This window comes from Salarias fasciatus, chromosome 10, assembly GCF_902148845.1.
Source record: "Salarias fasciatus chromosome 10, fSalaFa1.1, whole genome shotgun sequence".
Taxonomy (NCBI): Eukaryota; Metazoa; Chordata; class Actinopteri; order Blenniiformes; family Blenniidae; genus Salarias; species Salarias fasciatus.
Window position 1 is genome coordinate 3,053,959 of NC_043754.1, and position 27,273 is coordinate 3,081,231.

A 27,273-nucleotide genomic window follows, 5' to 3' on the forward strand; every position below is an offset into this window, starting at 1 on the left:
ACACAGAGAAATACACTCGTGCTTTAAATCCACTGCCTGTGTTTTGCCCCCCCAGATCCCCCCCGCAGCCCCCCGCCCCTCCAGGGACCTTCTGGGAATAAGCATCCAGGGGCTTGGATATTAAATATCTCTCCGTTGTGACACATCCATTCTTCCACCGCCGCTGGACTCGGAGGCAACAAAAGGATGATTTGTGCAGATGCGGCGAGTCTTTGCGGGATGATGAGGCTGTAAGTCGATCCTCTCACGCCTTCTCCATGAAATGGCCCTTCAGTGAGGTGCGAAGCGGTGTGAGGGATGGGGGCGCCGCTCTACAGGCTGCACTGCCTCCTGAAGCGGGCGCAGATGCTGCTGGTCTGCCTGGGCATCGCCTACCTGATGGCGGGCAGCATCCTGCTGCTGCAGCGCTCCGGCGTCCGGGTGGCGCCGCCCGGAGGAGGGGCCCCCGCCGGCCTCCCGCCCCTGCTGTCGCTCGCCGCGCCGCCCACCGCCCTGAGGGCCGCGGGGCTGGGCGTGAGGGCGCGCTCCAGGTGGGCCGCCGCCGCCGCCGCCGTGCCCGTGGTGTCCGGAGGGGGAGGGAGGAGCGGGAGGCACTGGCCCACGTCCCGCAGCCTGGGGGTCCAACACCTACACCGCCGCTGGTTCCACAGCCTGCTGCCCGAGAGCCCAGAGCAGAAAGTCCCTCTGCACAAGAACAGCAAACACAAAGGTGAGAACATGTGCACACTGAACACGCTCAGTGTTTAGATTAGTCTCATGTCTTCGGTTCAGCTGCTGCATTCAAACAGGTGAGAAGAAACATCTGCTCTCACAAGGCGGTCACACCACATCGGGATGATCTTTACCTCTTTGAAGCTCATAAACCTCCAGAACTCCGATCTTCAGTCCCTGCTTTAACAGACTTCAGGTCACAGAGTGTTGGAGAAGATTCCAGCTGGTAGGAAGTAAGAGAGGCCTGAACAGGTCGTCTGTCCACACAGCTCCAAAGCAGAGAGAGAAAACGGTGTCATCTGCTCGTGTGGACGATCACCTTTCAGGATAATGTCCAGATTCCTTCTGTCTGTTTAAAATGGACCGTTCGGAGGACATTTTCTTTAAGACATTGATTCTGTCAGGAGCAGACGGCAGCTTTTTGAAGACATCCAGTCAGATTTATCACCTGGAGAAACAATGTCATTTTCCACAGTTTTACTCCTTTCTACTGATTTTTATTACATATTATTGACATTTAATTGTGTTATTTAAGGCGCTCTCTGGAAAGGTCACACGTTAAAGTGTTTTCCTATAAATGGAAGGGATGCCTCACTCTGACACCGTCCTATCGGGTGTGACTCCGGAGAGGCTGAAGCTTCATGGTTCACAGCCACACACAGCCTTCGGGTGTGTTTTGCGTCAGTACAGTAGTATAAAGTAGGTTTTATGGCCTTTAATAAGTACTCATATCGGTACTCGGGATCAGTAAAGGTTAATACTGGAATTCATCCGTTAAAGGCGTGGTATCAGTGCTGCCTGAGATAAAGGCTTAGTGCCAGTAGTATACTGAGTATAGAATCACACACACACACATAGACACACACATATTGGGCTATTTAGAGACACTAATAAATCTTATATATGTTTGAAAGTGATCGACCTGGAGGGAACTCAGCAGAGCCCAAAGTCTCCAGTTCGTTTGACCGTGACCACGATACATGTCTGGTCTGACGTGGGCTCAGCTTGTAGCAGTCTGTTGCGTTGAGGTTTTATCTGTCTGTCTGAAGTCCGACTGATGTCTCCAAATGTACCACTCCTCATTTGATTTGTGTAAATGTTGTTGGTGCACCAAACAGCCAGTGTGCAGGAGGCTACAAATAATTCTTAGAAGTTATCCTTGTGAGAACAGCTTTAATACAACTGCTTACTTTTATTCACTGATCAGTCAGATGTGCTCTCTGGCTGGATGTGAAGGAATTTTATTAAATTCATACTCAGTGTTCACAAAGGTTTTAAAAGACAGAAGAGATTATCAGACAAAATGTCAGAATCTATAAAAATCTTTTCAAACAGGTTTTTCCACAAAGAGTTCCACCTTGGGAACCCTTTTCCATAAAGTTGTATTTTCATGAAAGTTTTCCATTTCCAGTGTGAAAGCTGAGGTGTAAACAGGGCCTGTGTGAGGAAGTCTGTGAAGACTGGAGTGTTTCCTGCCTGCTGTGGTTTGACAGACGTGGTTCAGGCCCATCGAGGTTCTGTCCTCGGTTCCGTTCCGTTTCAGTCTCAGCAGGAAGCTGTCAGGACCTGAAGGACCTGCTGCTGCTGTGTTGGTTCCAGCGGCCTCCTGCCTTCTTGTGTCTGGGTCGGTTTTCTTCCGTCCATTTTCTGGACGGTTGCAACAAATCTGCTTATTTGATCAGGATTCTTCAGTCGGGTTGTTTATGGAATCACTCATATCTAAGATTTATGTAAATCTAAGCAATTAAATGAAGTCAAGGTGCTTTTCTGCCTGAGAGGCTCCACACACACACACACACACACACACACACACACTGCAGTCTACTGGAGCTGAGACTTCATCGGGATCGCTGCCGCCTCCCTCAAAACTCGCCAAGCCGCCAAGGAGCCGGTGTTCTCGTGGAGCCGTCAGCCCCGGTCCTGGTACCGGTCCCGGTGCCGGTCCTGGTACCGGTCCCGGTTCCGGTTCCGGTCCCGGTCTTCCCTCTTTACATGAATTAGTGTGTCGGCCAGACGCTGGTCTGACCGGAACGCACGGCTCTCGTCCCGACCCGCGGAACCTGTTTGTTTCCAAAACTCAAGGACGTTCCATATATCTTCCCGAACGCTTGTTACCCGACGGCGCCGACGCTCCGCGGCCTTCCCTCACAAGCTAATGTGCTTTTACAATTATTAACTGCCCTTGTATCTCCGCTGCCAAGGTCGCGGGCCTCTCTCACCCGCTGAGGCGAGGGGTGTCGGGGTGAAGCCGCCGCTCTCCAGAACACAGCTGAAATACGGCCGCGGAGACGCGAGACTTGACACCGCGCTTTTTCTCCTGAATAATATATGAAGGAGCAAATACACAAGTTTGTTTTCTGTTTGGTGATTTACATTTTCAGCCGAGCGGAGGCCAGAAGGCGAGGAGACGGCGCGCACGCTCCCCGTTCGCTGCTCGCCGCTCGCCACTCGCAGCCGTCTCCCTTCTACATTTCCGAGCAGATAATCTCAACCTCAGAGCATTTAGAGGAGCTTCATTATACATTTATGTGACATTTTACGTGCGGGCGCTTCAGATCTGTTAGATGAAGGATGGAGCTCGCTGATCCTTTCAGAACCGGAGGAGGAAACGGCACCAAAGTCACTTCCAGGAAAATAAATTAATAATTAGGAAGATAAAAACGATATCATTCTCATACTAGTGGCTGTCTGTTAAGCAGCCTCCGCCATTACTGGAGCACTTTGAGGTTTCCCTGGACGTCCACTCTATTGTTTAACGGTGCCTGTCAGCGCCTTTGCCATTTACTTGAGATGATGAATACGGCGGAATTAGCTCCAGTGGAACGTTTCTTCTTCCAGCTCATTCTTGAAAAGCATCCTCCAAGAGCACTTAATCCTTTTTTTAAACACACACTCGATGACCGCTCAGCCACTCAGTGCGGTGATACAAAATGAGCGACGTTTCAGGCATGAATGGGATCGTTTTCACTCAACTGCCGTCTGGACGAGCTGGATTATTTTAAGATTAGTTGGGATGCAGATTTAAATCACCACAAGCTAACGTGTCCTCAAAGGGTAACAGGACGAGGGGTTCAGGGTGAAAACACACACTTTTTATTCAAGATGTTAATCAGAAACCAGAAACATTGGACCCTGTTTTCAAGTCAGACCACCAGTATAGAAGCTAGCATTATGGTAAAGCCAGATTTACACACATTTAGTTTTGAAACATCTGCACATTTTGTGTGTTTTAATAGGAGTCGCTTGTTGTATATCTGTGACAAGAGTTCTGTCCCTGTGTCGGCATTGATAATTTCATAGTAGTAATAATAACTTATTAGATAAAAGTGTGAAAGTAATCATGTCACAGATCTGCAAACCAAAGCTATATAGATTCAGAAAAACATGTTTGCCAACAGCAAATAATTGCTCAAATAAATAGTAAATACAGACTGATGCAGTGAACAGACAAACCAAAATTAACCAAAATCTGACAGTAATGCAGTCAGTAAGTGTAAAAAAAAACCTCCCAACTTTACCACCTTCACTCATTTAGTCCTCGGGACGTTGGCCTCCCCTTTCAGTTTATTCAGGCGACATTCAAACTTTCATTTGGTGACAGATTCATCACACAAACAACAAATGAATATTTAATTAAACTTTTATAGCGTTTTTATAATAGCTTGAGGTGTTTTGAGGATTAAGTCATTACTGCTTAAATGAACAATTCAAATTTTAGATCAAAATAGTTTCAGTTGACCTTACTTTCTCATCTTTCAGCAACTTAAAGAGTAAAATACAGCCAGAATTTTAGCTTCAATACACATAAAAGGTGAAACACAGTCAACTTATCGAGAATCTTGTAACATATATGGTACCATCTAGCAGAACTCCAGCTCAGGTTAGCGTAAGATCTCTTAGTTGTTGTTGAAAAGTTACATCAGTTTATCTAAAATGCATGCACCACAGTTTATGCTGGCTCTGATTTGCACATTTGCTCAAGAATTAGCATGAGTTAAATAATCAGAGTGAAGTAGGATGAAAGTAAGCAAAATGTTAACTTTTATGCACATTTGGTAATATGGCAAGATTTTAGTTTGTGATTCAGTTTAAATTTAACTCATCAATGTTGGCAATGCTGTCTGATTAGAGCCAGAATGTCTTTGTAAAGCCATGTCTTTGCTTTAAAGCACAACAACTAATATTCAAAAGAGACGGCCCATCTGTCTGAAGAAGCAAAATATTCACCTTCTCAAATTTACTGAATTAAGAAAAAAGGCACCAACAATGTGATACAATAATAAACGACCACATGATCAGAAAATGAGGGTTTAGAGAAGGAATTTCCCCGTTTTTATGGCCAATTAGCTGCATTTTAATTAAAACCAAAACGCTTCACTTCAGTAAATTCAGCCTTTTGTGAAGAGCTAATTGTGCTTTCATGCACTAATATGAAATAAAACTGATCTCTGCTGAGATTGTTAATGACTTCGCCGGCGCCGCCACCTCACTGCAAAGAAAACACACTCGTGGTTCTGTCCTCCGTTGTTCTCAATATGGGGAAATACGTGTCATATTCTGCGTCGTTAGCCATCCTCGATGAGCGTGTGTGTGTGTGTGTGTGTGTGTGTGTGTGAGTGTGGAGCATTGTGGGACGACGATTCAGAACCGGACTGGTGACATTGCGTCTCCAGGCTGACTTTGCGGAGGACAGTCAGCGGAAGGATGGGATGCTAAATCACCCACTGAGCAATAGACGGCTAGTAGACGTCTAGTATTTTTTTAGACCTGATTTCAACCGTCTAGATTCCGTCTGTTTTTAGACGGAATTTAGACGTTGCAGTTTAATCAATTATTCTATAATTATTTATTTAAAAAAACAACTGTAAGGTGCATAGCTAATCTCCAAATACTGAACTAATATAATTATGAAAGCCGTTGAGCGATATACAGTATAGTATAAATATAGCCGAGATTTAGACGTCTAAATCTCTACCGCATTTCAACGTCTAGATATAGACCGAATCTAGACAACTGAATTTAATCCATCATTCAGTAGTTGTGTATTTAAAACAATAACTACACGTTGCAAAACTGATCTCTAAATATTGGATTGAAATCACTTTAATAGCCATAATCGTTATGAGGTATAGTTTAGATGTAGACGTCTCATATCCTGCATTTCAGTGTCGATAATTACACCATTTTACATCTTCGGAATACAAATCAAACAAAATCTGATGGCAGAGCCAGCTCTTTGCAGTGCACAGCTTTCACAGTACAGTGATCGGTGTTTTCGCGTTATTCTGTCAAAACGTATGAAACCTCCCCAAAACCTTCGGTAAATCTGAAAGCCCAGATCCTGCTGAGCACTCGACAACGAAGTTTGTGGCTGAAATTCCCTTAGATGATTAGATGTCGTTTGTGTTTTCTCAGCCTCTGTAATGCTGACTGCCCACATGTTGCTTTCGTTGTTGACAAAAACCTCTTTGGTGTACTACGGTCATGTGACGCACCGTGCAACCACTTCTGGGAAAACGCTATTCTGCTCAAAGAGAAGCAGTCCGTGATAAAGCTGAACTACTTTACAGTCTTATGGAGATTGTACGACCATAACCTGAAAACGCCTTCAACTTGTGCCTGTGGACTGCGCTACTTCCAACTGTGAAATCCTTGTGCTCATGTGCTCCACTGTACTGAAACAACGGCGGAAAAGTTGGTCGAAGAAGTGCTGTTTCAGGCATACAGAGGTGGGTGTCGAAGCAAATACTACAGAATTTTTTTTATTTTTGCAATGTTTGGTCCTTTTACCGTCATTCATTAATTTAGCATTTGCTTATTTTAATTAAGGGCCTGCTCTCTCTGTAGGAATTGAGGTTAAAAGCTTCTGCTTCGGCTATTTTCAAAACATTTTACTGTTTAACTTCGAAGACGAGATATATTCAGATGCCAATACTTGACCATAATACACATAATTCACCATAATTCATAATACAATAGGCAGCCACATTTGCAGTTTTTCTTCATTTGTTCTATTGCTTTGTTTGCAGAAGCAATTCGGAAGAATTTTAAGGAGGCTACAGACGACCAAATCCGCTTGGCCATGGGATTCTATTTCAAACAGGCCCCAGCTCGGACTGGTGGAGGGGGTTACAGGAGACCAGGACACCAGTGGTGTAGTTTTATTTTAAAGGTTTGGTTTGCAGCAATTAAACAAACAAACAAAAATATATATATAAAAAAAATGTTGTTGTTGTTATTGTTATGGTTTTAATTTTGTATTTACAAGTTGTTCTATTTTTTCAGTGCAATGTTTATGTGACCCACCTCCAGAAGGGTTAATAAATAAAATCCATTAATTTGCAGTCATTATTTAATTATTTCCTTATGTTTATAAGTGTTTTGTATTTTACTTTGAAAAACCTGAAGTTTATTTTGAAGACCGGAAGTAGTAGGCCGCGCTAGTGAAGCAGTTTAACCTCACTAATGCACAGATGGAGCACGCCACTTCACTTCCGCGTGAGAGAGAAAAACGGGAAAAAAGGTATGGAAACTGTACAATTTCGCAGTCAAACTGAGAAATGAAGTAGTTGTTGATACCATGCTCTGAAAACTCCGTTTCAGAGAGAGGAAAAACCATCGTTGAAGCACTTTCCGGCCGCGTTTCTCCTGAAAAATCCATTGGTAAGCTTGCCGCTGCGTGTTGCAATGTGTGTGTCTGTGGAGATGTGAGGTGACTGTGCTGTTTCAATTAAGGGTGTTTTGTACATCTTAAGTTGTTTTTGTTTCATGTTTTGCACTTAAACACATTTATATTAATGGATTGATGGTGAAATTTGACTGGAATGAGCACATTATGAGAGTTTCACTGTGTGAAATGCCTCATCTTTTGCACATGTGATGCGAAGTTAAAATGTGTTCAGGAGTACAAGAAGTCATTTTAAGTTCATTTAAGTTGCTTAGAAGCAGCAAAGCTGTAATTTAAGTTAGGTAGGTTATGAGAACGGATGTATTTCAGTGAAAATCTCTTCTCTGATGTTAAAAAAAAAAACTAGAAAATGAGAGAAACACATGAGGAAGCACATGTTATGCCTTCATGTAGAAGTAAGAATTTCTTCGTTGAATGAAATCTTTAAAACATTATTCCTTTGAATTTAAATTGATTAAAATACATTTTGACATGATAAAGTCTTAATTGTTAAGATTAATTATGGTTTTCAGCATGTAACCCATAGTATTTTGATTCCTGTTTCATAAAGATTATCAGTGTTGTACAACCACCTTGAACTTAACATTTAGGTGATCATTTGAAGAGGTTCTATGCATTGAATTGGATTGTAAACCTGTTTTCTAAATACAGGTCAGGTTCTATTGTGATGCTTGGAAAGAGTGAAGCTTCAGCTTTCATGTCTGACGAAGCTGATGAGCGATCCAACTGATGGCGAGCTCCCAGTCCACCTTCGGTGCTTCAAGCAGAACTTTTAATTCCGCCACACCACTTAACGGATTCAGTGGTAGGATTTGTGTCAGTCCAACTGACCAGCAGCAACGAAAGCCTTCCTTGGATATCCTGGAATCTTGACTTTTGACTTTTGGATCCAAACCACCAAGGAACACTCCCATTTGGACATTTATTTATTTTATTTTATTTTATTTCTTAGTTTATGGGCCCAAGGTTGTAATGTTATTGTGTTTAGTATTGTTAAGATCTTTGTGGAACTAAAGAGTTTCAAATCATTCTGCCTCTGTGTCCAGTGGTTATTGTTTCACTCTGCTCCTACAAACCTAGTATGTGACGTGTACATACCCTGAAGTGGGTTACATTTAAAAAAAAAAAAAAAAATGTTTCTTATATTTTATGTCGGTAGTTTGTATTAGAGTTTGTGCTTCTCTTTTCAAGTGGTGTAAAGAAATTAAAAATATTTTTTGGACATTCATATTTTTGAATTTTATTTAAAAGGTGTTGGTTTTGATTACAGTACTAATGGTTAAAAAAGGAGCTCAGATTAAAAAAAAATGTTAAAATACAGGTTTCTGGTGAATAATAAAAAAATTGCAATGGCTGCATTTTTATTAGAATATCTTAATACGTTCAATAGACGTCTATAAGACGAGTAGTTTTTGTAAGGGGTTTAGATCTGGTACAAAAGTAAATGTCTAGCAAACGTCTAAATTTATACGTCTATAAATAGACGTTCATTAGCGGTTATTTAAACGTCTAAGATCAGAAGAGGTGTACGAATTTGGTATATAAATGAACGTCTAATAAACGTCTAAGTTTAGACGTCTACAAATAGACGTATATTAGTGGTTATTTAAACGTCTAAGATGAGACGAGGCGTACAGACGTAGAGGGCTAAAAGACGGCTAATAGACGGCTAAAAGACGGCTAATGCTTAGACGTCTAAAAGACGTCTAGCTTAGACCGCTAAAAAACTTTCATTTTTAGACCACTGGTAGACCAATTTTAGACTAGACGTCGAAGAACAATTAGACGTCATTTAGACGTCATTTAGACCGAAAAATGCTCGGTGGGCAGGATCGTCGTCAGGTGTTCAGCCAAGGTTTGCCGCCATTAAACGGCTCTCATCCATCCAGAGCAATCTTCTTATTCCACTCTCCCAGCTGAAGCCTCTGGACCGCAGCCCGGATGTCTGAGGCCACAGTTTAAAAATGCCACGGTGAATTATCGGCCAAATTAGAGGAATAACTGGGTGATAAAGCTGCACTGTTGTTAAATTACCCGACTCTCCTAACATACACTTATTAATAGTAGCTTTAAAGTTGGTAAAATTACCTTTTCCCGCGCCGACTGGCAGATTCAGCTTGTTGGAGCACTTCATTAAATCTATATGATGGCTGTTCTGAGAGAGACGTCTGCATACGTTTCCGACACGCCGCCTGTTATGACATTAAACGCCTCTCTGTGGCGTTTCTGGACCGCAGTCACTCATTGTCTATAGAGTCTGGTGTGAGGAGGAGGAGTCGCTCCAACTCCCCTCTGGATGACCAGAAAGGTTAAAAAACACTGGACAAAGATTTTTCTCTCCCTGGTCTGGAGCCCGTCTCTATTCAGCCATTAATCTCAGAAGCGGCGTCGTGGTAATACCATTACACAGCCGGACGGGAAGCTTTTCACACGCATTTCCAGTGTCAGATATTCATAGATTCAGCAGACTAACCTATTCAAACATTTTATAATAAAAGCGAGAGATGCATAATACTTTGTGTCTGCAGCTGGGAACTTTGTGCCTTGCAGGGATGAGTCACGTATTCCTTGATATGTAAAGCACATATCAGAAGTATTACGCTCCCGGAGACGCGCCGGCGGATCAGAAGTGGGGAGTGTTGCAGGCGGCGCTCAGCAGGAGACGCTCTTTCCGTGTGGATATTTCGTGATAGGAGATTTCCACAAAGTTTGGCTCGATTCTTCTGCAAAGTTTGGATTAGTTGGGTATAGTGCTGCGGGTACGATTGTGCACGGAGAAGCTTGTGAATGTAGACAGTCTGAATATTTTATCTTCCGTTTTACACTTTAGTGTTGATGGAAGTGAGATATGAGTCTGTTAAGAAGCCAGAAGAAACAGTGCGGTTTCTGATGTGTGAGAAATATCTCCACACGTGATCCGGGCCGTGTTGTTTTACACTGAAACGTGTGAGCAGCGTGAATTATTTACAGAATGATTTATCTTGACCGCAGTGCGCTTGTGTGTGTTTCTGAAAAGTGTTTCCTGTTCACAGGGAGAGTAGAGCGTCACCAAGATGTGAAACTTGTTGTTTAACTAAGTATTTAGCAGATGCTACTGTCATTGCGATGAGATGTATTTCCTCAACTGGCTCCCCGCGACTTTTATTTGCAGACTGAATATTTTTGTGTTGTGTTCTCTTACGTCTTGCAATCTTTCCTGAATCTCTACAGTTGCTCTGGTTTTCCCTGCAGCTTTCACATATTTGGAGCGAAACTCTGTTCCACCAACTCATTCGGCTCTGTGCTGCTATCTTTATATTTCATTTCATGCTGGTCAGGGCTCCTCGCTCCATCCGGTCGCTCGTCGGTGAAAGAAGGTTCACAAACACAGAAGCAATTCAGTTTCCATCAGATCACGCTCATGTAAACTCACCTAATGCCTGCAAAACCTTCATTTCGGTACTCCCGCTTGTGTGTGGCGTCGCTTATTTTGTGATTCTGAGTTGATCGCCGGCAGAAAACATGCAGATTGAAATTGCAGTTTGGATGCGTCGCCGAGGCGTTACCAAGTGGGAACACGAGAAATGAGTTCGAGTCTGAGTGTTCACCCACGACTCTGGGTGTGAGTTCAGGTTTAGCCACCAGGTTTCCTTCATTTCCTGGGCTTGTCTTTGTGTCTTTTGCTGTCAGGATGCTCGTTCAGCTCCACACACACACTCTGCCGCTCACATCTACCATCATACCCCGTGGGTGGGTATGTAGGGCAGGAGGGCTCCGTCTGATTCATTAAATATGTTGACATGGAAGCGCAGAATGTGGAGTTATAATTAAATTTCATGAAGGAACAAACAGCGTAAAAATGGCAGAATACAATAAATCAAGATACTCAACATGAACCGATGACACCTACAGTCCTCCATAACCCCAAGCAGTCTTCTCACTGAATGACACCTTGGTGTAGTGGTTTGCACGCTGCTCTCACAGTGATGTGATATCAGGCCCGTGCACGTCTGGGTTTTGTACTGGTGCCAGCAGGTGTGAGTACGTGTGTGTGTGTGTGTGTGTGTGTGTGTGTGTGTGTGTGTGTGTGTGTGTGTGTGTGTGTGTGTGTGTGTGTGTGTGTAAACTGGACTGGTGACCTCTCTGGGGGTGGAGCACATTACTTCTTGAGTGCATGCGATGGACGGTTGGACGACCGTTTGTCGACGACTGTCAGCTTTTAGTGGGTCGTTCCCCCGCCGCTGGTCTCCGTCCTGCCAGCTGTGGACAGAGGTGAAGCAGAGGCCGCGGCCTCCCAGAGCCTCATCGTGTCAGTTTCTCTCCACACACCGTGTGAAGACAATCCTCCGGGACTTGTCCGTCAGGTGCTCTTCATGCTTCTCTTCCCATCAGTGAGGATATTGCAGCTCCAGCAGAGAGACGGCGGACCCCCCTTCGGTCCTGCGTAATGGACACACAGCTGCAGCCCGTGACGGAGCCTCATGCCTCAGACTGACCGTCCTCTCATTAGCCTCCTCCATCCGATCCTGCGGGGAGGAATCATCTCCAGCGCAGCCATCTGTCTCCTCGTTTAAGAAAGCGGCGTCAGTGTCAGACCGAAGGAGCAGCCATCTCTGCCATGGGTGGGAATTGAAGGCGCTTCCCTCCATTAACTCCGGGCCGCCGCTGCCCCGGGCCTCTCCTTCACTTTGATTAAAGCAATGACCTGGCCCGCTGGGCGGCGCCGTGGGCGACGCCTCTCCAGGAGCTCCTTTCTGCTCGGCGCTCTCAGGCACCAGCTGCTGGTCTTCTCCAGCGTCCGTCCCCCGAGGTGCAGATGGCTGGCTGGTGACTCAGCTTCGCCTCTGCACACAAGCCTGGAAGAGCTTCAGAGGACGCCGCCGCCGCCGCACACTGATTGAATCGCAAATTCGACATAGCGCCGGTTGGCCTGCCAGAGATTTCACGCTCCATTGCTTGCTTCCATCTTTGTATGCACACCTTGCTTCAATGTCTCTCTCCCAACACTCAACTCGTCTCCTTCACCAGCCGGAAGACGCCCGGAACAGGAAGCGTCCTCGAGAGCGTCGATAAATAACAAATTCAGAAATAAACCGTCAAGAAATCCCTGCATGTCCTTCATGTCCTAACAGAAATGCCTCAACATTTCCACAGTGTGTATTTCCAGACGGAGTAAAAAAGCGTGGAGCCAAACCTAAAAATATACCAGTCTGAGACCCGAGAGGGAAGATGTAAATGAAGTCTGCACACAAAAGAAATGCATATGCTAGCCTCCACGCAGAAGCCGGTGTTTGTAAAGGAGACTTTTATGTGTCTGCTGAGTGCAATTTGAAGCAGAAATGCGGCGGAGACAAGGATAACATCAAAGACTGAATTTGGGTGACATTTTATATGGCGCCTTAATCTTGTCAGCACATCATAATGGTGCGTCGTAGCCCATTATGCGTTACATCCGGCTTTATACGGCGGTGATTTTCACTCTAACTGGAGTAAATCGGTTCACAGTGGAGTAGAAATAAGAATGATCTACATGGGAAGATAAATTAGGCCTTGTCATGTTATGAATTAGTTGCGTGTTACGGCTCAGAATCCGCGCTGCTGTGTACAATCCCTGCCAGTAAGCAAGGGGCGGGCGCCGTCACAAGATGTGACCGGAGCCAAACGAAGGCTGGTCGGTGTCCAGATCCCAACAAACACGTTCTAGTTTCCATTCTATGTGGAGTCTGCATGTTCTCCCTGTGGTTGAATTTCCCTCAGTCGTCCCTCAGACCATAAACCTGCCTGTGAGTCTACCTGGTGACTGTGAAAACTTCCCTGGGATCCGGTCCAACTCCAACATTCGGTGTTGTTTTTCAGCAGCTATCAGTGTTGGTAAGAGTTCAAAATCTATAAAAAGCAAACAGCTTATAGTCGGGTATGTAATAATATCTTACTGGTGTCAGAGAGTTTCATATCATGAGGACAACAGGTTGAATAATGCTTCCTTAACATGATAAAAGCTCACAGCTCCTGAAAACATCTGTGCTGACCTTCGGCAGCTGATCGTCCTTGCAGCTCTAATCGGATTATTTTAGTCCCGATTGTTTTATTTTTGAATGAGAAGAAGCCAAGGCCGACAGAACAAACCTGAAGAGACGTCACCGTCCATGTCAGCCGAGTGATGTATAAATAAAGGACATCATTATACAATAATTCATAGTTTCAGAGCTCCAAACGACTGTGCCTTTATAACTGATGGAGATGTCATTTAGCCTGACTGATGAGTCATTCAGTCAGTATTACGTCTTACTGAGTAAATTCCCATTACTGCTTCCCACAGCCTGAGGTGACAGTTTCAGATTGCTTTATTTTATCCAACAAACCCGACGGTATTCACGCTCCTCTGACACAGAAAAGGGGAAAAGAAAGACATTTCTCCCACTGTGGAAGCTGGACACTGAGAATCTGTTGTTTTTGTTTTGTTTTTGGGTTTTTTTTTTTTTTTTTTTTGGTTGAGCTATTCAGGCTGTTATTTTAATTGCGATCTGGCTTTTCCTTCCAAAAGTATTTGACTTTAAAAGACACTCTAGCAGTGTGTTTCCAGGCTGAATGGTGTAATTCCTCTGTGTTCTCAGGGACCTACATGGGCTGCTTCCTGCACAACGCCAGCGACCGAGCCCTGGGAGGGACCATGCTTTATGACCTGCGCAAAATGACCAGCTCCCTGTGTCAGGACACCTGCACGGAAAGGTAATGGGGGAGGAACAGAGGGCCCGCTGTGTGAGCCGGCGCTCTGGAACCCAGCCCCCCCGCCGTCAATGCCGCCTGTGTTCGGGGCCGGCGGACGGCGCCAGGTGGCTGGATGACAGTAAAAGATGAGGGGGAGGTGGATGAGGGGGCAGAAGAGGAGGATGAAGAGCAGGCCTGGACAGAAGGCTTGATCTGTTGCAGGAGAAGAAGAAGGAAGGAGGGAGGAGAGTGTGTGTTGGAAAGCTTAATGAGCTGACTCCAGCAGCGGGGGAATAAATCACTGCCTTCGCTTTTTTTTTTTTTTTTTTCCTCCTCCTCCTCGCCATCCTCCTCCCGCCGTGGTGCGAGGATGTGGTGACGGTTGTGGGCGACTCGTCGGCTCACCGGCGAGAGGCAGGTGGACTTATCTTCTTTCAAAGCGGACCCGGGGAATGACCCCAGCTTGAATTATTCCCTTTTATAAATCGGCGTGGAGGAGGCGAGTGCCGGCCCTCTGAAACAGATGGATGCAGTCAGACTGAGAGCTGGCGCTCACATCCTCAAGCCTACTCAACACACACACACACACACACACACACACACACACACACACGAGCAAACCCGCCTTGGAGAGCGGGCGCGCTCGTTACCTGAGCGGGGCCAATTACAGCGATGAGCAAAAGTAAAAAGTCAAGGCAATTTATGAGGAAGCTTCAAAGGACATACATGAAAAGGTCAGTTTTGATGAGGTCTCTGTCTTTTCCCAAGGAGCCAGGATAAAGAAGGCGGGGGGGGGGGGGGGGGGGGGGGGGGGGGAATAGAGGGGGGATGAGTCACAGCAGCCTTGATATGTAAAGTACAGATCAGAGGTGACTGCAGTTCAGCCAGAAGAAGGCATCAGAGCAGGGGTCCGCAACCCGAGGGTCTGCAGCCTCCCGGCTCCTCGGCTCCTTCCTCCAGACTCCTCACAACCGTGTCTAAAAAAAAAATATTATTCTGCTTTAAAACAATCTTTCGAAGAGACTCCGAACTCACAGTTCATGGAAAGAACTATGGCTCAAACGTTTGGAACAGCTACAAATGGCTAAAAACATAAAATACATACAAGTGTGAAAAACAACTCTACAAGGTAATGTCACTGAAACAGTCTTAAATTAAAATAGCTTACATACCTAAAAATTCCAAAATTAAGAAACTAAAATAATCAGGCGAAAATGTTATGAAATCAACGGCTGACCAAGAGCAAAATACACTCTAATGCTGTGAAAATAAACTATATAAATAATTTTCTATAAATAATCTGCAATAAAAGAGCAGATAAATAGCTTGGAGTGCCGGGGTTTCAATTCGCCCCGAGGAGGCGGGTCTTAGTAGCGATTCCACCAATCGCTGATTAGTGATTACCAATAGAAATGAATGATATGAAATGAAGCCAGCCAGTCTTGTTTAATGTGTGGTCGCCCATCGCTCTCTGGTTTATAAATGCACTGAAACTGAAGAATCGTGACGGCCCCAACTTAGCATTCTAACACGAGCTGCTACTGGATAAAATATGTGGTAAAAACACTATTTTTACTGATATGGCGATAAAAATAAAGGGAGGTCAAACCAATAAGATAAAATACTAAAAATGGCTAAAGAGGCTGCTGACATGCTAAAACAGTTAACAGTTATTCACGATGTCAAAAACATATCTGAAGTTCACAAGCAACAGTCCTGATTTCGAAGTTGAAATATGTTTTGCAGCTCCAGAAAAGTTCTATTTCTTGAAGATGAGCAGAAACGGGTTTCATGGTGAAAACGGCTGCAGACTCAATCAGCCGCCTGAGGAGTGAAGAGACTGGAGACTGAATGCAGGCGACGTCTAAAACGCTGCGTAATGTGCAGCGGGACGGCTCAGCCAGAGGGCAACTGCTCGGGGTCATGGACCGCCTCAGGCTGGGCGGTAACCCCGCGTCTGATCGCGTGTGTGTGTGTGTGTGTGTGTGTGTGTCAGTGGGTACCAGTTTGCCGGGCTGGAGTACGGGGCGGAGTGCCACTGCGGGAATCGGATCAGCAGCCCCCGGGCTCCGGAGGAGGACTGCAGCCTGGTGTGCCGCGGCGAGCGGGGCTCCCCCTGCGGCGGCGTGGGACGCCTCTCCATCTACAAGGTGGAGCAGCAGCTGCCGGGGCACAGGAGATGTGAGTCTTCCCAGACAACGCTGCAATATTAGAGCTGCACAACTGACTGGTTTTGTTTATAACGAATTCATTTCTCAATTATTATTTCGATTCATTAATTAGTCTGTAAAATGTCAGAGAATATCAAATAATATTCACACTATCTCAAAACATTTCACAGTCTAACCTTCACATAGCGGGAATTTAAGTACAGATGAGCAGATATTAGGATTCAAAGTCATATTTCTGTCTTTCTGCATCATGTTTCCATCACTTCAGAGGATTTCCATTCGCTCCCTCGGGCCACTCATCCTCGCCTGAACCTGAGAACAAACCCAAACTCACCCTGACATTAAAGCCTTTACCTTCTAATTTCATGATTTACTTGACAGGGGCTTGTTTTCCAAAAGAGAGGCGGGACTGATTTATGTTCCTGGGCAGAAAAACACAGTTTCCACTTTGAGTTGACTCACATGTGAGAAGCTACATCAGAGAAAAGACAGTTTTAGATCTGTACTGAACAAAAGACAAAGAAAATGAGCAAAAAACACAATGGAAACCAATCGCTTTGGTCTAATATGAACATATGAAGAGTTGTGAAGCTGCTGTCTCTCACTGTGTAACTTCCTGCTAGCATTAGCATTATCCTTATTTCTCATGGACTCATTCAGCCATACTAGATGTGTAGCCTTTGTCTGCATTACTACTGGAAAGTGTCAGCTTCCGGTCTGCCGCTGTCTGCATGGTTCCTCTAAACGGCGGCCTGATTTATCCTGCATGGCGCCCGCTAAACATGATGCTCGCGTGCGATGTAGCGCCAGATTGCACTTCATTATGCTCACGTCAAATTACTCAGTGTGTGTTTTAAATGACTTAAATGACACCATGACTGCTAGCAGATGCAAACAGCAGAATTAAAATGAAGGTTTTGAAAGCATTAAACTGCTTTTAGGACATTTACATAATGATGAAGTTTTCAGGTGAAAACTGAAAAACTGACAGCGACTCTTTGAAAATGGCTTCCAAGGTAAGGCTTGGAAAATGAGGGAAAAACAACTATATGAATGTAATGTTCTCCCATTGTTAATGTTTAAATATATTGTTCTCTGCACAGGTGCATTGTTTTCAGCTTTTCTGCTGTTTATGTGTCAATGAAATTTGGTTTTTATAATGTGTAAACACAAAAATGATGAATTTTCACTTGAAACGTTGTGTAAACGGAACCTCAAAAAAAAAAAAAAAAAAACAGCAGGATTTCCACTTTGATTTGCTTTGTGATGATTGGATGGAGTTAGATGACTCAAAAAAAAAACACACAAAATGAAAAATACTATAATAAGGTATTCTTAATAAAATGTCTTAATGATAAAGTTCACAAATAAAAGCTGAGGGGAGCCAGCTGAGGAAAAGTCTGAAAGACTTAATACTGTAGAGTTATTGGAGTTAATCACACACATTTAATTCCTGAAGTTATTTACCAGAAAGTGTTATTTCAGATGTGATTTTCAGTGGACAACATAACGTTTTATTCATGCAGACTCTCAGTAGTTCAGGCCTCTGACTGAACTTTGGGTGAACTTCTGGAGTGAATCAGCTGCTGAACTGCTCTGAGCAGTTCCGAGTCGACAGCTCAGCTGATGCTTCGTGTTTTCAGATGATCGAATTTGACTCATATTTTCTTTTCTTTCTTTTTTTTTTAATAATTCTACTACTTTTTAACAGGTAATTAGTGACAGTAATCATGGACTCATTTTAATGCTTCTTGCTGCAGCAGTTAACAGACGTTCTTTGAACTCTGAGCGTGTTTTTTGATTCTGCGCACACACACACACACACACACACACACACACACACACACACACACACACACACTCATCAGTCACGTCAGTGGTGTCAGCGTTTCCTCTGTCCATGTTCAAAGTGACACTTGTCTCCGTCCCGGGGAGCTGCTGAGCTGGAGAGCTGCTGGCTTTCCTCTGACAGCCGTCTGGGAGCCGTCACTGTCCGTCCCGGACGCCGCGTTACTGCCTGTTCATCGTCACAGTCCAACACTTCATTTCCCTCCGACGGCCTGGAAACGTGAAAATCCAGTTTATGTAATCGCTGCTTTGTTTTCTACGGTGCTGCACGACTTGGAACAAGCCGAGGTGCAACATGAGGTCCAGTAGAGAGAGACGGAAGCACTGAAGACAGGCTGGAAATGGTCGGAAAGTTACAGTCAAATCCAGCTGAATGTAGTGATGATGCCTCAGAAATGCTGCTTAAAGCATGTTTAGCTGTACAATTATGCATGATAATCAAACTTTAACCAAGCCTGGTCGTGTGTGCGTCAGTCCTGCCTCTGGCAAACAGATGCTCTTCAGGAAAAAAGGACATTTTATTGTCTTTCTTATTTATTTCAGCTTGAAAGTCTTCAGCTCATACTGAAACTGTCACCATGAAAACCGGAATATGGCAGAAGTAACATCTATTAAGCTCAACGTGACTTTTATTTCCAGTAGCATTCATCCCAGAACAGTTCATTTGTATTATCTATAAAGATATTTACATGATTACTGATTACTATGATTGGACTGAAGAGTTTATGTGGAGAAAATTTAACAAGTCTGCATTTTATTGTATTGATATTGGTCCATGTAGCCACACATATTGTGATGCAGAATTCACAAACTAACAGGGAAACACACCGACAGCGTCATTTGAATTGCCTGTTAAATCAAATGAACGAGGAGAAATTTAAATTTTTCTCCTGTGTGCGTGTGTGTGTGTGGGGATTTATTTCCTTGTTGCATTGATGCGCCACAAAAGGTTTTTAATTGACAGTTAAAATTTGAAAGCTCAGTTTCCAATGAAGCCAGAGATATTGCCTTTCCCACTACACACACACTATTTTTGTATTTAAAACCTCCAATCTGAAATGTTTTTGGGGATGCTGTATTTCCAGCAGACTCACTATTTCCTATTCCTGATATCTGGCTTTTTTTTTTCTTCTTTTTTTGTGAAATCCTGCCAGAGCTGAACCAATTTATAACCGCGATGGCACATCCAGGCCTGATTATCCCTGGATTTCTCCATTAAAAACTGTTTTCCCTTCCTTTAACACGCCCCTTCCTGTCTCTGGCAAGGTCGAATCTATTATATAATGAATTCCTAATCATAAACAGCATTAATATTCATGATCGGAGGCTCCGGTGTCTCTGGAGATTTGGCTGCTGAGTCTCGGATACAGTCAACCAGAATCCAGTCAAGTCAAGGAAAATGATTACTTCACTTTGGATTTACATTTTTCTCAAAGTCTCGTCCTTGATGGGATGTAAATAAGCCGGGGAGTGCCGGTCAGAGCGGCGCAATCCCAACATTTCTCTTCTTCTTCTGCTTTCCCTGCAGTCAAAAACATCCACTACCGCGGCTGCTTCCGGCTGACGAAGAGCGCCTTCGGCACCTTCCCCACCTACGCCTCCCAGCCCAACCTGACCACGCAGTCCTGCATCGAGACCTGCACCGACAAGGTGAGCTCGGGACGAGAGCAGGGTCCTCCTCAGATCCAGCAGAATATTCAAGGCTCGGCGTGGCTCCAATGAGCAGCAGATCGGACCTGGCTGTGCAGCTGTGCCTCAGAAAAACAGCGAAACGTGGAGAAATCGCACATCATTTGGACGATGCTGCAGAGAGATTCAGGACTTTTCAGGAGCAGTGAGTAAACACGAAGCGGGGTTAAAGGTCGGCGTGTGTTGTTGCAGGAGCTCCCGCTGGCCGTGCTCAGGAAGCCGCACTGCTTCTGCGCCTGGACGTCGTCTCTTTTCAACCTCGACCAGCAGTCGGACGAGCAGCAGTGTGTCGGCGGCGCCGGCGGAAACCGGACCGGCGCCGGCGGAAACCGGACCGGCACCGACACCGGAAGCTCGTCCCCAGCAGCCCCCACAGACCCGGACCACTACCGGGTCTACCACACCCCGCTGCTCGGTCAGTCCCACTCGGCTGACACTGAATACTCATTACAAATGTATTTATTCATGAGAAAAATACTATAACAGAGATTGTAATAATGCTGAGATGCAAAACTCTTTCCCAAAGTGCAAGAAAATATATTAAATGAAATTGGAAACAGAAACTCTAAGTGCAAGTGCAAGTAAAGATAGAGGTTTTTTTTAAAGAACACAAGAAGTAGATGCTATTTCTGCATAAAAATCTGTTGAACTGATTTAAAATGCAGTTAAAAAAAATCCCTAAAAAGACTAATATTCTCACTTTGTCTATATAAAAAAAAAAAAAAAGCTTTGAAGTCTCAGCTGAATCACCACATGGCGCTAATTTAGTTGATATTGACTTTGATTTACTAAACATGAAATGATAGAAGTGACCATTTATGGTCATTTGCTCACAAAAAAGGGTTAAGACTCTGTGATGGTCGAATGCGGAGCAGCAACAGTTCGCATGAGAAAACCACGACTCCAGAGACGAGAGGGAAATCAGAGAACCTCGTTTCAACAGTTTGCTCCGTTCTGGGAGAGTTTAACAGCCATCAAAGTGCTCCGGCGTTTCCCGTGGAGCTCAGAAGAAGCTCGCTGAGAGGAGAGCGTGACGGTTAAAGCCAGCAGGAGCTTCAGACTGAGCCGAACACACCTGGAGAACAGTTTGTACCTCCGAGCCGAGCAGGGCTTCACTGCCGAGGAGGACAAACCAGAGAGAAACACAGGAAGTGTCAGAGTCGCTCCTCCGTCTGTCAATCAGAGCATCAGTTTGTTTATTGACCGACAGAATGAAGCCAAGGCAGGAAAGTCCAGGAAGCCTCCGGCAGCTGGGTCCAAACCAATAACAGAGATGAAATCTGAAGAATATCAAGAGAAATGTGTGGAGTAGAATCTGTAAATCCAATCTGAGGTGAAGCTGCTGAGTCTTCGAACAAGACTGAGCCTCATGAAGAAAGGAAACTACAGACTCTATCAAAGTGACCTAAATCCTGAAAATGAATCCTTTAAGAACGTTCCTCCCAAACAAGACACTGAAGAAACGTACCAGAACAAGTTTCTGACTGTTAAACATATCCACAAATTCTTAAACACCTTAAACATTGTGGGTATAAAAGATTTGTTAATTTATCTTTATGAATGTAGAATTTTTTGGGTTTTTTTTTTAATTTCAGATCAGGAAAAATACTACATTATTAATATTATCAATATATAATCCATGTGATTTACAACATTTGCGTCTCTTTTTAATGCACCAGAGATGCTGCTGTTAATGTCCTGAGAGACATTTCCTCAGCTGGCCCACCTCCACTTTTATTTATCAACTTATTTATAGGATACTTTCTGTTACGCCATCTTAGTGCTCTTTTTGTTTTTTTGTTGTTGCTCTTCAACTTCATCTCCCTCACAGCATTATTCTATTTGTTTTTCTTTTTAAAAAAAAATAAAATAAAAAAATCAGATTTAATTTCTGTCACGCTCCAATAAGTTTGATAGCTTCGCCCACCAACACGTCCTCCACGCTTGTGCAGCTCAGTTTGCCTGCGAAACATTCATACTACATGCAGAATCTGAATCGAGCCTTTTAATGAAATGAAGCCCCGTCTGGAGCCGCTTTGAAACACTTGTATTGTTCTCTGCTTGAGTGTGTGTGGTTTCATGACAAAAACAACCAACTCGTGGCCCAACAGGCTAACTACTACCTTGTTTATAGCATTTCTGTCATTTCAGTAGAAGCTTATAACTGATTCAAAATAAAAGTAAATATCAAAAGATTGCATTTGATGAAATATTTACGATGTCTGAATTTCTTTGGAGGGACCTGAATTTGTTTAAAACTGTATTTTCAGCATCCAAAATTAGCAAGGTCATCGTGTTAAATGCTGGAAAGTGAAATTTTTGGGGTCTTTCCTGCTTCGGTGTGACTTGTGAAACTGGTCTGAGATAAAACGACAGAATCTGAGAATTTCATGTCGTCTTCATGGGGAAAACCACTTAGTGAGTGACAGAGGAGGAAATGACTCTTGAAAGCAGAGCTCATTCCTCACGTCCTCTAATCTTAACTCTAATCCTTTTCTGAGCTCCTGCAATCACGCTGCCGTTTGAGAGAGACACGGCCCGTTTTTCTTTTTTTTGTTTTTTTTTTTGTCCTTTCTTTGCTGTTCCATTGTCCCGGACCTGAATCCAGTCAGATGTGTGTATTGTTCTGTGACACAGCCGTGAAGAATAAACTGCTCTTCCAGACTCCAGGTGCAAAGAGCGGATGTTTCTGCCCCAGAGGTCCAGCTCCCTGGTGGCTCTGTCCAGCTTCCCGGGGGCGGGGAACACCTGGGTGCGCCACCTGATCGAGCTCGTGACCGGCTACTACACGGGCAGCTTCTACTTCGACGGCACGCTGTACAACCGAGGTGGGTGGCGGCCCCCGGGCCGACGGCTCGCCGGAGCGCCGCCCGGCATTCGGCACGCATTTATTGATTCGTGGGTTTGCAGGTTTCAAAGGGGAGAAGGACTACTGGAAGAGCGGCCGCAGCATCTGCGTGAAGACCCACGAGAGCGGCCAGAAGGAGATCGACATGTTCGACTCGGCCATCCTGCTGATCCGGAACCCGTACCGCTCCCTGGTGGCCGAGTTCAACCGGAAGTGCGCCGGACACCTGGGCCACGCCACGGACGCTCAGTGGAAGAGTAAAGGTAACGCCCTTGTTAAAAAGTCTGTTTTTTTAAAGGGATCATATTATGGAATAATCTCATTAACATTATTTTTAATCACATGTACATCAAATGCATATTTTACCTTTTAAAGTGGCTCTAAATACTTCAGCTTGACGACTACGACCACACACGACAATCTTGGTGGTAATAATATGAGTAATAATGATTGTCTACCATTTAAAATAAATTCTCTGGAAATGATTGACAAAGCTTCCAAACAGTGCAGTGGGCGGAGTTACTAGATATACAAACTCTATGTTGAAATTGTTTTGTGGAAATTGTTGAAATTCTCCTTTTTTTGCTTTTATTGATCTTAATTGCATTTTTAATCAAAAATTTAAAAAAATGCACCAAGAAATAAGGAAAGAATGGGATGAACCAGGGGTGAAATGTGTGTGTTGCCCTTGTTAAAACTGCCTGCCTTCACTCACATGAAGGTAAATTTGGCCCCAGCAATATTATTTGCTTATTTTTTAACCCAGCTGTTTTCAGTGTGTGCACTTCAGGGATGCATCGACACCGATACCATAGCTTTGGCATAACGCCCATAAATGCTCATTTCTTTCCTGAAATGTGTAAAGTGAGTTTTCATGGATCGCACAGTGTCCAGGTCCGCTGCCGTCCATCCTGTGGTCCCAGATGTCTCTGGACCCGTCTGGTCGGTGGACACTGCTGCTTTCATTCCCTCCGTCCCTCATTCATTAAAGAGCTCTTAAAGAATCACAATGCCGACTAGAAAAAACGTTTCTAACCCTCCCATTGAACGCAGGCAGGTGGGTTTTACAGTGCAGGCACAGGTATTGTAAGGTTTCAATCAAAAGGCTGCCAGGACCAAACAAAAGGCTCCCGTGAAGACGTTTGACCTGCGGATAAAACCGAGGACAGACTAAAGGTCGAGGTGAACGACTGCTGAGGGGAACGCCGAAGAGATCTCACAGGCCTCCTCCAGCCTCGGAAACATAAAGAGCAAGCTCAGATCGAGGACAGAAACCACAATAGATCACATTTTCAGCACATTTGAGTGGTGAAAAGAAGGTGAAACTGGGGCCGGAAGAGCAGAACCTCAAGGAAAGGTTCAGAGAGGATTTACTGCCTCCTCATTCAGTCTCCTCCAGATCGATAAATGAAGTGAAGAACTCTGACAAACACGACTGGAACAATCAAGAGGTTCTGTTTCCGTCCGGGTTTTACCGATCACTGAGCAAATCTGTTTGGATCTTGTGAAAACAAGAAAGACACAGCAAAAGTGACTTTTCTGAAACATGCAGAACTACAAGGGTTCTGTCTGAATGTGAATCTTCACTGGAATGGAAATGGTGAAACGGAGCAGTTTCCATGGATCACCGTCCTGTAAAAAGACCATAAACAGCAGGTTTAACTGGGAGTATTTTAAAATTTTAAATACAGTTTCAAAATATGGAGAGATGAAATGTTTAAACTCCAAATGAAAGAAGAAATCTTCTGGAAACTGAATATTGGGGGACTGAGGGAGAATGATATACAGTATGTGTGTAATAGTCACAGTCATAGTTCAGATGTATCGATAAAGTAGTAGTAATAGTTAGAAATTATCAATAAAATTCTAGTAAAAGCTAAAAAAAAAGTAACAGTAACAATGGAAAAGTATCATTATGGGATCAGTTATATGATCTAATGACCGAACTTCAGTAGCAGCTGTATAACCACACCTGCACCGCTATCTGCTCGGTTTCATCAAATGAAAGACGTCCATCCTGGGAGGACATCAGGTGGACGAGCTTCAGTTTTATTGTTGTAATATTATCCAGTTAGAACCTGTTACTCCTGCTGTGGTCGTTCTGAAGCCGATTCCTCCTCACAGCAGCTGAGATTCGTCATTTCTACACTTTGAATGAGTTTCTTCCAGTTTCTTCAGAAAGAGGCAGCTAAAGAGCCGTAAATCCCTCCGCTGCACATGATCAACCGGTAGCCAAGCCTACTGCAGCTGCTTCAACATGCAGGAAAAATCCCAACCAAAGTGTGAAAATGGAACTCGGCTGCATAGAAACGGTGATTTGATTCAACGAATTCCAGCAGCTTCATGTTTCAGAACAAGTTGCCTCATTTTCCTTGAACCCGTTAAAAAATTAGACTTGTGCATCTCAGAATGTGTGAATCGTGCCATAATGTTGCATCATAATATGAGGTTTAGAGTCATTATTCTGGGAATAAACTCATCGGGTCTCGTCACACGTCTCGCTGCCAGTGTGAAGATCTGCGGATTCTCGTTCACACGCAGCAAGTTCGGCTCAATTAAAAGTCCGCCGAGGATCCGCCGTTACCACGGATCATTCAAACAAGTGTGAGCGTTGGTGTTTTAACACACACTGAGAATGGAGGGGGGATTTTAAACCCAACATTTTAACATTTTTAGAAGAAATCATGAGATCCATCATTATTTTATTCAAACACGCATTTGGAAAAAGAGCTGGAGGAAAATTGAACTTACAAACTGAGCCTGAGTGCCGAAGACTTCGTGCAAAGCATCTAAAAAAAATCCCGTATCTCCTCTGCATCCTAATGTCAGAGTCTTATTGGTGAATTTTAAAGTGCCTCTTCCTCCTCCTTCCCCACAAATCACTTCGTCACTGTGCATGAAAATGTGGTGAGAGCATGGATATGAATAAACAAAAAAAAAAAAAGACTTTATGATAAAAGAGCGAAAAGTAGACGGTAAAAATAATCTGTATTCTTCTGGAAACATCAGGTTTTTATGCAGCAAAAAGTACTATATAAATGAAAAGCTGTTACTCTTATATATCAGTATCTGCTGAAACAGCAGCTGTCGGATGCTTCATGGATTTAAAATGTATGAAAATGTGCTGAGATGAAGGTTTAGGATTATTTATTCAGCGAATTTTAGGCATTTACTGTTTATAAAGAGGGACAAAGCTCACCTGACATCCCCCGTAGCATTCTGAAGTCCCGTTTTGTTGATTTGAGCAGGACGTCTCCATATTGAACGTTTAAAACCGGATGTAAATGTGATTGGTCCAGCCTGTCACATGACCGCATCACGTGGACAGAGGAGAAGCTGTGATAGGGCGATTTATGCAAAACTTTAACTCAGAAAATAAAATTAACAGATGATTTACATGAAAATCAGAGTCTGTTCAAGACGACCCAGTTACGGAAACTAGTGACAAAGAGCTTTATATGTTTATTTGCATTCTGAGAATAAACATTTTTGAATGGGTCCCAATGAGACCCGGGCTCTTTTTGAAACCATCATTGCCCCCTGCTGGAATTGCCCTGGAGTTACAGCATTATCTAGCGTTACCTTCATGTTTTTTGAGGTTGGCGCTTGGTTTTAGGCCCAGTTTACGTGAAGTTTCAATGGAAAACACATCGTTTTGCCTTTTTTCTTTCAGCAACGTTTCGTGTTCGCGCAGCAATGTTTTGAAAACAATGTGCGTTTACACTGACCCGACACTGAAACACCCAGATCTGTGCTCTTCAGTCTCAGCAGTAACATTTGGTAATCCGTCCAGCAGAGGGCGCTGCTATAAACAAAAGCGGATAATGAGAATCGATGCTAATGGAGGAGCAGAACTCCGGGCTGCTGGCTGACCGGTTCCCTGTCTGTCTTGCAGAGTGGCCGGAGTTCGTGTCCAGCTACGCCCCCTGGTGGGCGTCCCACGCCCTCAGCTGGCTGAAGTTCAGCCGCCGCCTGCTGGTGGTGCACTACGAGGAGCTGCAGCGGGCGCTGCTGCCCCAGCTGCGCCTCATCGCCGCCTTCCTGAACGCCACGCTGACCGAGGAGCGGCTGCTGTGCGCCCAGACCAACCAGGACGGGCACTTCAAGCGCTCGGGGGCCCAGCGGCCCCCCCTCGACCCCTTCACGGCCGACATGCGGCGGATGATCGACGCCTTCATCCGCACCGTGGACCAGGCGCTGCAGAGCAGGAACTTTAGCGGCCTTCCTGAGGAATACCTCCCGAGATGATGACGACCTGAAAAGGTCGAGCGGGTAGTTCTTTAGAGACTGGCTTCGGCGGGGGATTTGCTGGACGGAGGATTTTGGCGGAGCGGGCCGACACGCTCCGGCTGCTGTCGGCGGCCCACCTGACTCTGAGATGAGCGCCTGGCGCTGTGAAAGGCCGCGGGGTCGCGGCGGAGCAGCAGAGGTCGCTGGAGAACCCGGCAGAGAGCTCAGGGCCTCGACCGGCTCACTCACAGCCACTAATGTGACAAACACTCGCAGAGGATTTGGCATCCGCTGGCCTGCAGAGTTCGGATTATCCTGCACAAATATGAGGGTTTCAGTCCAGGACAGACTCATCCGCTTCTCTTCAGCTCCCTTTTATTTCTGCTTTCGTTCTTCTCTTG

At 44.6% G+C, this 27,273-nt stretch overlaps 1 protein-coding gene across 1 annotated transcript; it reads left to right on the forward strand.

The window, feature by feature from the left end:
• Window positions 1-78: 78 nt before the first annotated feature.
• wscd1b (WSC domain containing 1b) lies at window positions 79-26,960 on the forward strand. Its single transcript, XM_030101182.1, has 8 exons — window positions 79-709; window positions 13,993-14,107; window positions 16,083-16,267; window positions 19,634-19,755; window positions 19,987-20,209; window positions 22,458-22,622; window positions 22,705-22,905; window positions 26,538-26,960. Exons 1-8 carry the CDS (start codon window positions 298-300, stop codon window positions 26,888-26,890), a joined length of 1,776 nt encoding a protein of 591 aa, XP_029957042.1. The 5' UTR covers window positions 79-297; the 3' UTR covers window positions 26,891-26,960.
• The last annotated feature ends 313 nt before the right edge of the window (window positions 26,961-27,273 follow it).

Bases quoted from the DNA above. Each gene is read 5' to 3' on its own strand.
- wscd1b (XM_030101182.1), top strand. From the start codon at position 298: ATGGGGGCGCCGCTCTACAGGCTGCACTGCCTCCTGAAGCGGGCGCAG. The intron at 14,108-16,082 runs GTAATGGGGGAG...TGTGTGTGTCAG, and splicing joins CAGGACACCTGCACGGAAAG to TGGGTACCAGTTTGCCGGGC. The intron at 20,210-22,457 runs GTCAGTCCCACT...CTGCTCTTCCAG, and splicing joins CTACCACACCCCGCTGCTCG to ACTCCAGGTGCAAAGAGCGG.